At 36.4% G+C, this 12,293-nt stretch overlaps 1 protein-coding gene across 5 annotated transcripts in view; it reads left to right on the plus strand.

The window, feature by feature from the left end:
• LIFR (LIF receptor subunit alpha) overlaps positions 1-12,293 on the plus strand; it is a 77,022-nt gene that overhangs the window by 30,815 nt on the left and 33,914 nt on the right. For all 5 annotated transcript variants that reach the window (XM_073014787.1, XM_073014789.1, XM_007961437.3 and 2 more), the window contains exons 6-7: positions 8,779-8,953; positions 10,005-10,259. In XM_073014787.1, the coding sequence (XP_072870888.1) occupies positions 8,779-8,953; positions 10,005-10,259 (430 nt within the window). The remainder of the gene's footprint in view (positions 1-8,778; positions 8,954-10,004; positions 10,260-12,293) is intronic.

Raw genomic sequence — 12,293 nt, forward strand, 5'->3', positions numbered from 1 at the left:
AGGGAGTAGTAGATAGTCACACTTCAAATAGATCATCCTAGAGAGAGCATCGGGATTCAAGAGAAGTGACAGGAAGCACCTAAAGCAGGGAAGGGAGGGGAAAGTGAGGCAGCCAGCAGAACACCAGCAGTGGCTCCACTGCTAAAGTGTATTCCATGTGCCCGGAGTCCCCTGCCTGCGGCTGCTGAAGCACAAGTGGAGCATAATGTGCCGCTGCTAAGGCTGAAGCATGAGAGAAGCGCAGACTGCAGCTGCTGAGACTAGAATGCAATGGAGTGAAGAGACAGTCTGTTGAATGGGAGAAAACATTTCCAAACTATTTGTCCAACAAAGGACTAATATCCAGAATCTACTGTAAACTAAAACTCAACAATTAAAAAATTAATACTCCCATTGTAATGTGGGCAAAGGACATGAATAGACATTTCTCAAAAGAAGACATAGGGACAACAGGTATATAAAAAAATACAGCCACATCATTACTTACCAGGGAAATACAAATTAAAACCACAGTCAAATTAACTCACTTCTGTTAGAATGGCTTTTATTAAAAAGACAAAAAAACTTACAGGTTGGTGAGGATGTGGAACATGGGAAGCTCTTATACAATGTGATTGGGAATGTAAATTAGTACAACTACTATGGAAATCGGTATGGAGATACCTCAGAAAACTAAAAAGAGAACTCTTATAGGATCCAGCAGTCCCACTTCTGGGTATCCGTCCAAAGGAAAAGAAATCAGTATATTAAAGGGTTACCTGAATTCACATGTTTATCATGGCACTATTCACAATAGAAAATACATGGAAACAACCTAAGTGTCCTTCAGTAGATGAGTGGATAAAGAAAATGTGATATATATACACAATGGAATTCTGTTTGGCCATAAAAAAAGAATGAAATCATGTCATCTTCAGCAACCAGGATGGAACTGGAGGCCACTATGCTAAGTGAAATAAGCCAGGCACAGAAAGATAAATATAATATGTTTTTACTCACTCATGGAGACTAAAAAAGCTGATCTCATGGAGGTAGAGATATTATTAATAATAGAATGATAAATACTAGAGGCTGAGAAGGGTGTGTTGGTGGGACAGGGGCAGGAAGAGAGGTTGGTGAATGGGTACAAATATACAGTTAGATAGAAGATACAAGTTCTAATGGTAGATAGCCAAGTAGGGTAACTGTAGTTAGCATCCATGTATTATATATTTCAAAGTAGCTGGAAGACTTGAAATGTTCCCAACACATAGAAATGATGATACTCATAAGATAATGGATACCCCAAGTACCCTGACTTGATCATTACACATTCTGTACATGTAATCAATACTCACATGTATCTCATAAATACTATGTATCAATAAAATGTTTAAAGAGATAAAAAATGGTACACCTGTATAAGGCACTTACCATGAATGGAGCTTGCAGGACTGAGTTTCTCTGGGTGACTGTCAGTGAGTGAATGTGAGGGCCTAGGACATGACTCTTCACCACTGTAGTCTTTATAAACACAGTACAATTAGACCACACTAAATTTATAAAACTTTTTTTCTTTCTTTGGTAATAAATTAACCTTAGCTTACTGTAACTTTTTTACTTTAGAACTTTTAATTTTTAAAAACGTTTTGACTCTTTTGTATTAACACTTAGCTTGAAACAAATACATTGTACAGCTGTACAAAAATATTTTTATATCCTTACTCTATAAGGTTATTTGTATTTTTAAAAATTATTTTTCTTTAACTTTGTAAACTATTTTGTTAAAAACAAAGACAAAAACACACACATTAGCCTAGGCCGACACAGGGCCAGGATCGTCAGTATAACAGTCTTCCACCTCCACATCTTGTCCCACTGGAAGGTCTTTGGGGCAGTAACATGTGTGGAGCTCTCATCTCCTCTGGTTACAAGGCCTTCTTCTGGAATCCCTTCTGAAAGACCTGCCTGAGGCTGTTTTACAGTTAACTTTTAAAAACGTGTAGGAGTACCCTCTAAAATAATGATAGAAAGTGTAGTACACTATATACATAAACCAATAACATAGTCATTTATTATCATTATCAAGTATTATGTACAGAGTACAATTACATGTGTTATACTCTTATACCAGCAGCACAGTAGGTTTGTTTATACCAGCATCGCTACAGACACATGAGTAATATGTTGCACTATGCCATTATGTTAGCTATGATGTCACTTGGTAATAGGAATTTTTCAGCTCCGTTATAATCTTAAAGGACCACCATGGTATATGTGGTCCCACATTGACTGAAATATTGTTATATAGCACATTACTGTATACCTTGATTCTTTTTATCCTCACAACAGTCCCAGGAGGGTGATACTATCATTATTATTCCCATTTTATGGATGGTAACAGAGTCACAGGAAGACTTTAAGTGGTGGAGTCAGGATTCCAACCCAGGCAGCTTGGTTTCTGAGTCTTCTCTTAACTGCTACAATTTATATTTTATAAGAAATATATATATTTTTTAAATTTAAAATGTCGTCCTCTTCCTTCTCACATATCCTACTTGAACCTACATTTCAAGACCCAGGTCAAATCCTACCCCTTATTTTATTTTATTTGTTTTGTTTTGTTTTGTTTTGTTTTTAGAGATAGGGTTCTGCTCTGTCACCTCGGCTGGAGTACAGTGGTATTATCATATAGCTGACTGCAGCCTCAAGGGATACTCTTGCCTCAGTGTCCTGAGTAGCTGGGGCTACAGATGCATGCAGCTGTGCCCAACTTTTTTTTTTTTTTTTTTTTCATTTTTTATAGAGATGGGGTCTCACTTTTTTGCCCAGACTGCCTACTCCTTATTTTAAAACCCATCCTTTTTTTTTTTTCGAGTCAGAGTCTCACTCTGTTGCCCATGCTGGAGCGCAGTGGCACAATCTCGGCTCACTGCAACCTCCACATCCCGGGTTCAAGCAATTCTCTTGCCTCAGCCTCCCCAGTAGCTAGGACTACAGGCACGAGCCACCACACCCAGCTAATTTTTTGTATTTTTGGTAGAGACGGGGTTTCACCGTGTTAGCCAGGATAGTCTCCATCTCCTGACCTCAAGATCCGCCCGCCTCAGCTTCCCGAAGTGCTGGGATTACAGGCATGAGCCACTGCGCCCGGCCTTAAAGCCTGTCTTAATTCACCCTACAAACTCTCACTTTTCTTGATTCTCATGGCAAGTCTTGCCTGTTAATCTAATTTGCAGCTAACTTTGATACAGCTCTACCAGTGCTGTCTTAAAGCTATTATTTAAATTATATTGCTTAACTTGTCATTATGGCCTAACATTTTGCACTCTGGGGTACCACTTATGGGCTTAGGATAACTCCTCAAACCTCATTTTTATCATTGGTATCGTGGCAATATTTGCTCTAGGGTCTGCAAAGTAAATAGTGTATCTGTAAAGCTGCTAAACAAATATTGTTTGTCACTATTCCCTTTAGGGATGAGTCTTATTTATTTATTTATTTATTTAATTTTGTAATTTTTTTTATTACACTTTAAATTCTGGGCAATGCACACTTTAAATACATGTGCAAAACTGAAGGCTTGTTACATAGGTATATATGTGCCATGGTGGTTTGCTGCACCCATCAGTGCATCATGTACATTAGGTATTTCTCCTAATGCTATCTTTCCCCTAGCCCCCCAATCCCTGACAGGCCCCAAAGTGTGATGTCCCCCTCCCTGTGTCCATGTGTTCTCATTGTTCAGCTCCCACTTATAAGCAAGAACATGCTGTGTTTGGTTTTCTGTTCCTGTGTTAGTTTGCTGAGAATGATGGCTTCCAGCTTCATTCACGTCCCTGCAAAGGATATGAACTCATCCTTTTTTTATGGCTGCTTAGTATTCCATAATGTGTATGTGTCATATTTTCCTTATCCGGTCTATCATTGATGGGCATTTGGGTGGGTTCTAAGTCTTTGCTATTGTGAATAGTGCTGCAGTAAACATATGTGTGCACGTGTCTTTATAGTAGAATGATCTATAATCCTTTGGGTATATAGCCAGTAATGGGATTGCTGGATCAAATGGTATTTCTGCTTCTAGATCCTTGAGGAATCATCACACTGTCCTCCACAATGATTGAACTAATTTACCCTCGCACCGACAGTGTAAAAGCATTCTTATTTCTCCATATCCTCTCCGGCATCTGTTGTTTCCAGACTTTTTAATGATCGCCATTCTAACTGGCATGAGATGGTATCTCATTGTGGTTTTGATTTGCATTTCTCTAATGACAAGTGATGATGACCTTTTTGTTATTGGCCACATAAATGTCTTCTTTTGAGAACTGTCTGTTCATATCCTTTGCCCACTTTTTGATGGGGTTGTTTGATTTTTTTCTTGTAAATTTGTTTAAGTTCCTTGTAGATTCTGGATATTAGCCCTTTGTCAGATGGATAGGGACAAGGCTTTTTTATTTTTAATGTAACTTGAGGAGGAACTAACTAGAGAATACTAGAATTAAAGAGGGACACTCTGAAATGTGAGTGAAATCAGACTTAAATGAAGGGACTGTTATGCTAAAACCATATAGCTCATTCTACAACATGCGTAAGTCAGCCAATGACAAGACAGTAATTCCCTACTTTTGGGAAAAAATTTGTTTGGGAAAATAATAGCAAGAAGCAATGAGAAAGAACACATTTCTTTAGAACTGCAAAGGGAAAATGCCCCAGGACATTTTTATTAATAGTATGTTATTAATGTCAGTATTTAAGACAAAATTGCTTGTGATCATTTTATGATGTTATAATTCTATTATTTTGTAATAAGGCTATTATTTTAAAATTTAAAAATCAAGAATGCTTTGCATTCATGTTTGATTTGTGAGGCACTTGTCTGTGCATGGTCTCTGTGTCCAGCAGTGGGAGCTGTGTGCTGTGCACACCGGGAAGAGCTCACTAGGCACTGCTGCCCCTACACAAATACTCCTCCTTGACTTACCCTGGAAACAACCTGTTTCAACTCTTTTAACTGATCCCTTTCATTATTTATCTTCATTTCTCCAAATAGCATGCTTATGTTGCTATTTCTTGATTGCAGCCCCCCTCCCTTTTCTCCTCTAACCCCACCGCCTTATCTCTTTCTGCTCCTCCCTCTCACTCCTTCTCCCTGCAGCCTGCCATTTTCCTATCTTTTTCCATTGGAATCTATGATAATTTTTGGTAGAACAGTATTCATCATTTGTATTATGGTCTATAAAAAATATCCACATTTTTTTGTCCACTCTTTATATTATCTTGTTTTTTTGTTTATTTCTCTGCTTCATTACTTTAATCCTAAATTCTTTGCAGGCAGTGCAGATCTCCTTGCAATTTTCAAATATACTAAGTACTTTATCAGTTTTATCTTTGCGAATAAATCTCTCTGAGGGCCTTCTGACTGGCTTCCCAACCTTATTCACAGAAGGTTTCACACAGACACTGATAATATCTGTATAGCACAGAGTGTGGTAAAATAGCCGAGACCGCTTGTGGCCGGAGGCATCACAGAGGCTCCAGTAGTCTCAACCCCTACCGATCAGTTCTAGGTTTTAATGGATTAATACCTAGATATGTTTATAGCTCACTCAAGATAGACCTAAGGAATTTCAGCACATTCCTTAGGAAGCTGTGGTCCAAGGGGTCTCCATCATCTAGGGTATTTCCTACAAGTTTGTCTTAAGATGGATCTTCTTTTTGCTAAATCTCCAGTTTTTCTCTTATTTCCTCATTTTTGTGGAAGCATATGCACTTGTCCCTTGATATCTTTTGGGGGATTGCTTCCAGACCTCCCTTAGATACCAGAATTCAAAGATGCTCAGGTTCCTGATGTAAAACGGTGTAGTGTTTGCATATAATCTATGGGCATCCTCTTGTATATTTTAAACCCTCTTTAGATTATTTGTAATACCTAATACAATGTAAACATTGTGTAAGTAGTTGTTATACTGTATTGTTTAAGGAATAAGGACAAGAAATGTCTGCGCATGTTTAGCACAGATGCGAATTTTTTTCCAAGTATTTTTGATCCACAGTTGGTTGACCCCACAGATGGGAGCGATGAATAGAGGGGAGCCAACTGTATTCCAGTAGTTACTTGCTATTGTAGATATTCTCTGCTGTCTGTAACAGCTCACTTGCAAATATAATTTATTCTTTTAATTATTTAAAAATTTAAAAGCTTGTCAATTACTAATACTGAGAAGTTGCAGAGGAACTGGAACTTTCATATCATACATTACTGGGCGGAGTGTAAAATGCTTACCAAATGAATACATGGAGATACCACATTTATGAAAATGTCTGTTCTGCACTCGTGCATGATTACTAGTTTAACTGGGTAAAAATTATAGGTTGGGAAATTTTGTCAAGATTTTGAAGGTGTGATTCCATTGTTTCTTAGTGTGGATCTATCTTTATCTGTTATGCTGGACACTCATTGGACTCCTGTCAGTCTAAAAACGCATGCGTGTCAGCTTGGGAATTTCTTATTTCTTTGATTTGTCCTTCTCTCTTCTTTTTTTTTTTTTTTTTTTTTTTTAGAACTTCTGTTCTTCGTGAACCTTCCACAACAATCCTCTGATTGTTTATATCTTTCTTGTTTTCTATGTATTTTCTATTTTCTGAGAAATTTCTTCTAAACTGAATTTTGCGTCTTGCTATTGAATTTCTATTCATATGTTTATTAATTTATAGAAGATCCTTTGAAAGAAAGGATTTTTTAATGCATACAGTTTTTGCTTCATGGATGCAATATCTTATCTCTGAGGATGCTAATGATTAAAAATTTTTTTCTGCGTGCCCTGTTTCCTCACGTTTTTTTCTTTTTCTTTTCTTTTTGGTCATTGACTTTCATATTAGAATTTCTTGTACACTTTCTGGTCATCCTGGTTGCTGCTCATAGTTAAGTGAGGGGCTCTTAAAAATTTTTTTTTAATCTAATTGGGACTTTGATTTCTCTGGATAGGACTTGTTGATGAGGGCCCTCCCTCTAGAGTGATGAGGATGGGCTATGCAGGTGGCAAATGCCAAATTTTATTTTAGGTATTTTATCTTGACCTGTTCATGTGACTCAGAAAAGTTCATTTAGACTATTACGTGGTGAGGATTAATCTGGCAAACCAGTATCCTGGGAGCTGAGCAGAGGAAGAAGGCATAGGTTAGCAATCCCCCTGTTTTTGGAATGATAGTCCCCATTTTCATCTCTTCCTAAAATTCTTCAATCCAAAGATATTCTGTTTTACTCTTCCAGAACATATATCTCTATTTTTCTGCCAAGGTAAACAAAGGTAGTCCTTCGATAGCCTGGAGTATAGGAAGGGATCTGGGTAGCCAACATACCTTCAAACGACTTTCAAGCAATCCTACTGTTTTGAGCTATTTATTTCCAGGGAAGCCTGGGACAGCCACTCACTGAGCCCTTTGGCGTTTCTGTAATAGAAGCAAACTGGTTTCCTGTATTTCCCATTGAATGCTTAAGATTGCGTTTTCTCAGGTCTTCTACATCAGTTACCATTATCCATTTGCTTTCCAGCTTCCAGATTTTAGTGATGTTGCTTTATCTCCTATATTTTGTATTTGTCCATTCACACCTTTTAAAAAAATCTGTTTACTCCTACTTTGAAGTGATTTCAGGAGGTAAGGGAGAAGGAAATATTTGTTTATTGTGTTTACCTAGAAGTCCCAAGTTATCTTTTATAGCACCTCAATATTTTATTGAAATCTTGCTCATTTCTCACAATTGATAATATTTTGTATTAGTATAACATACATATTTGAACTTCTATTTAAAAATAAAAGTAAATATATAGAATACTTATATAAAAAACAAATCTAGTCTTAAACTATTTTATTGAAATGCTGCTCCTCTCCTTGACTTAAACTTTTGAAAGTACAACCCCATTCATTACTTTTACTCCATGAAAAATTTAGATCATTAGGCAATGGTATACAGGTTGAGCATCCCTTATCTGAAAATCCAAAATTCAAAGTGTTTCAAAATTCAAAACTTCCTGAGCCCCACCATCATACTCAAAGGAAATGCTCACTGGAGCATTTCAGATTTGGGATTTTTGTTATTTTATTTATTTGTTGTTGTTTTTAGACAGGATATCATTCTGCCACCCAGGCTGGAGTGCAGTAGCATGATCTCAGCTCACTGCAGCCTTGACTTTCCAGGCTCAATAGACCTTCCCACCTCAGCCTCCTGAGTTGCTGGGACTACAGGCACAAACCAGCATGCCTGGCTAATTTAATTTTTTTATTTTTTATTTTATTTTTTTTGTAGAGATGAGGTTTCACCATATTGTCCAGGCTGGTCTCGTACTCCTGGGCTCAAGGGATCTGCCCGTCTCAGCCTCCCAAAGTGCTGGGTAAATTACAGGTGTGAGCCACTGTGCCCAGGCAGATTTTAGATTTTTAGATTAGAGATGCTCATCTGAGAAGTATATAATGCAATCTGAAAAGGTCCGAAATCCAACACACTTGTGGTCCCAAGGGATACTCAACTTGTATTTTCTTGCGTACCAAATTGAATGTTTCAATGAATAGCAACATCTTATATAATACGTTAGGGCCTAAAGTTGAAGAAGTAAACAAAAATGAATCATGATTATTGTTACTCTGCTATTACACCTTACACAAAACTCAGTTGTGTTAAAGGACAAACCATAAACTTAGCTGATGACTGTATAGAATCTCTTGTGTCTTTTAATTCTAAAGGAGAGCAAAACATATTGCTACTTGGAAATAGAGTTTTTTGTTTGTGTTCATTTTTAGGTGACCCACAACACAACTCTGAATGGCAAAGATACACTTCATCACTGGAGTTGGGCCTCAGATATGCCCTTGGAGTGTGCCATTCATTTTGTGGAAATTAGATGCTACATTGACAATCTTCATTTTTCTGGTCGCAAAGAGTGGAGTGACTGGAGCCCTGTGAAGAACATTTCTTGTAAGCTTATATTTAAAGAATTTTTGTTTCAAATGAATTAAATTAGTCTTACTTAAGAGTAAGATTTAGTTTAAGCTTTCAGTTCTCATAACCTCACTCAGCTGCATGAGGATTACCTGGGAGCTTCTAAGCCCACCATCCCTGGAGATTTTGATCTAAAAGTCTGAGATAGGCTTCAGGAATCTGTATTTTGAAAGAACTTTCTGAGTGGTTGGATAAACATCCAGGTTTGAAAATCACTGTCGTAGGAAGTGAAGAGCATTAAAAATTGTGTATAGATGATACTGAGATGAAATCTATTTAAAAAAAAAATAGTTCCCAATTTCTGGCTCACAGAGCAGATCCCTAGAGGCTGCATAGTTATTGCCAGGAACACGGGGATCTGCAAGCATAACAAAAACCATCCGTACATTAAGTAAAACTGATACATAGGGAGAATGTTGGCAGTTTGGATGGGGGGCCTGGAAAATTGTTGACCATAAAATGAAAATCTGAAAAGGCTGGTAATCATTGTAGAGAGAGATCTCTCTATGGAGAAAAGGATTAGAGGAAGGAAGGGGACTAGATGAAAGAAAATTGTTTTTTAGGATGTGGAGTACTTGGGCATATATTTAGGCCAATGGAAAGTAAGACATATGCCCTAAATACATTGAATAAAAGGAATGGAATTATTTAGTGATTTTTGGAGGGCGTGGATTGTTCGCATGTATATATAAACCCACGGAATTTCAACCCTTAGACTTCTTAGATATAAACCTATGACATTAAGTTTAGATATTGACCTGTAATCTGCTTCTGCTTTCTCACCATTTTCCCTTCATAAGTAAATAAAACCACATACACTTTTTAAAAATTTCTTATATATATCTTGCTCCTACAAAACCTGTGGAACACACCTTATCTTTGGACCATCCAAAGTACCTAACAGTTTGTAGTGTATATACTGGGCTATTTTAAAAGTCATCTTATGAAAAAAAAGTCTTAAAATATAGAAAAGTTTATGTAAAAGACTTCTGTATAAAATGTTGATAATTCCTCTTTTTCTTTCTAGGGATGCCTGATTCTCAGACTAAGGTTTTTCCTCAAGATAAAGTGATACTTGTAGGCTCAGACATAACATTTTGTTGTGTAAGTCAAGAAAAAGTGTTATCAGCACTGATTGGCCATACAAACTGCCCCTTGATCCATCTTGATGGGGAAAATGTTGCAATCAAAATTCATAATATTTCTGTTTCTGCAAGTAGTGGAACAAATGTGGTTTTTACAACCGAGGATAACATATTTGGAACGGTTATTTTTGCTGGATGTAAGTATATGATTTTAAAGAGAGAATTCATATTAGGCTGTTTTGGTCCTCCTTGAAACCCTTAATTCTTCTTCTGGAGTGGGAGGTGTGGGGAGTGATTCTGTTTCTTTCTCATTTCTTTGTTCTTTAATATAAAGGCTATATACAAAGGAGGCACTAGAATATTTGCTTGTTTTAAAATGAATTGCAAGCTTGTTTTGTACATAACCTGTATCTGTATAATTTGTTGGTTTTGTAATCAGATTTGAAACATCTAGCTTCTAATGTTTAGTTTAAATTCTTAGTTAACAACTTTGTTAAGTCAAGGATAGTATATAATATTTCTTAACCCTGCATTGTTTAGATATTATATGAGTTAATTTTCCAGTTAAAGTATACCTTTTTTAAAATATCTAAATTAAAGAAATTATAGCAATTTTACACAAAATATTTCAGTAGCATACCATATCTTCTCCAGCTTTTAACTATTAGGTTTGAGAAGAACAGGCTGGCAGGAGGACATGGGTGAGGGGAAATGTACTCTCCCACTGCGTTCTATATATGATGTATGCTCTACCATTCAAGGTGTCTGTATTAACATGATCACCCCACAGTCTAAAATTCCATGGTATTTCCAGAAGTAGTTGTTTGTTGTGGGCTGCCCTGCCCAGTTGGCTTGTGTTGAATGTCCACAGATAAACATTTAGAACTTTGAGGTCTCAATTTTAGAGTTTTTCTGCCTCCCTTCCTTGTAGCAACTGTAACGTTTTGGTGTCACTGACAGCTTTATCAGTGAGTCCCTTCCTCCATGCATGCTGAATTAGAAGTCTGGGATTTTAGTCTATAGGTCATATGAATAAAGTGTGTAAGATAGATTAACTAGATTTTATGATATTTCTTTTGATTGCTTAGTGCTTTTTCTTTTTCTTTTTCTTTTCTTTTTCTTTTTAATGATTCTCAGCTGTCGTCTAGATCAGCCGCTCTCTTGTTTACTTATACAGTACTTCTTGATGAATTTCATTCAGATACTGGTGTGTTCCCAAAGGAATAGCCAGGCTTAGGTGCTCATCTCACCTTGATGGCTGTAATCTGACTCTCTTTGTCTTCTCAGTAATGCATTTGGAATTCAAGTGAAAGCAAGGTTACATTCAAATTTAAATCCTGGAAATCATATTTTCCTTCTTAATGGAATGTTAGGAAATTACGTGCAGCATTTTTCACAAATAGTCCTGGAGTCTAAGTTGAGACCCAGTGGTATATGTAGTGAAGTTGCTTCGTGTGCAATACCAAAAATGAGCTATTACTTAAAAGTATGAAAAAAGAAATTAAAACTTAAAAGATGAGACTATGCACTGTTTCCATTTCTGTTATTTCAGACAGTGTTGTAATCTTTTATCATAGTGATAGAACAAGCTGATTTAATTTATAATTTAACCTTCATTTATAACGTTTGGAGGTTGAAATATTGTACAATATTTGTTGAGCAGCAGTAACATCTACCTTCAGAGGGAACTTTTAGGAAATTTATAAGAACAGGTTATTTCGTGAGCTAGGTATCAGGATTCATTTATTTCCTTTTCTTTATGGATATCCTGTTAAGCCACCATTTACTGAAAAGACTGAAAAGAAATTTAGAATCAGCTTATTAGTTTTTCCCTACATACACGTCTGTGTACACATACACCTACCCTGCTGGAATTTTGATTGGGATTACGTTAAATCCATGGATCAATTTAGGAGAATTTTCATTCTTACAATATTTGCATCTTCCAAACTGTGAACATGGTATATCCCTGCATTTACTTGGGTCTTCTTTAATTCATCTTAATATGAGGTTTTTATGTCTTTTGGTCTTTTGGTAAATTTTTTCCTAGTGCTTGGTGTTTTCTGGTAATATTAAAAATGACTTTGTTTTTTAAATTGCACTTTCTATTGACTGGTACATAAAAATGTAGTTGATGTATACCTAGCTTTTAACCTAGCTTCAGTTGATTATTTTATAAGTCAATTTCTTTGAAAAGAAAATTAGTACATTTCAAATACTGTCCTCTCAAA

Source organism: Chlorocebus sabaeus, chromosome 4 (genome assembly GCF_047675955.1).
Source record: "Chlorocebus sabaeus isolate Y175 chromosome 4, mChlSab1.0.hap1, whole genome shotgun sequence".
Lineage (NCBI taxonomy): Eukaryota > Metazoa > Chordata > Mammalia > Primates > Cercopithecidae > Chlorocebus > Chlorocebus sabaeus.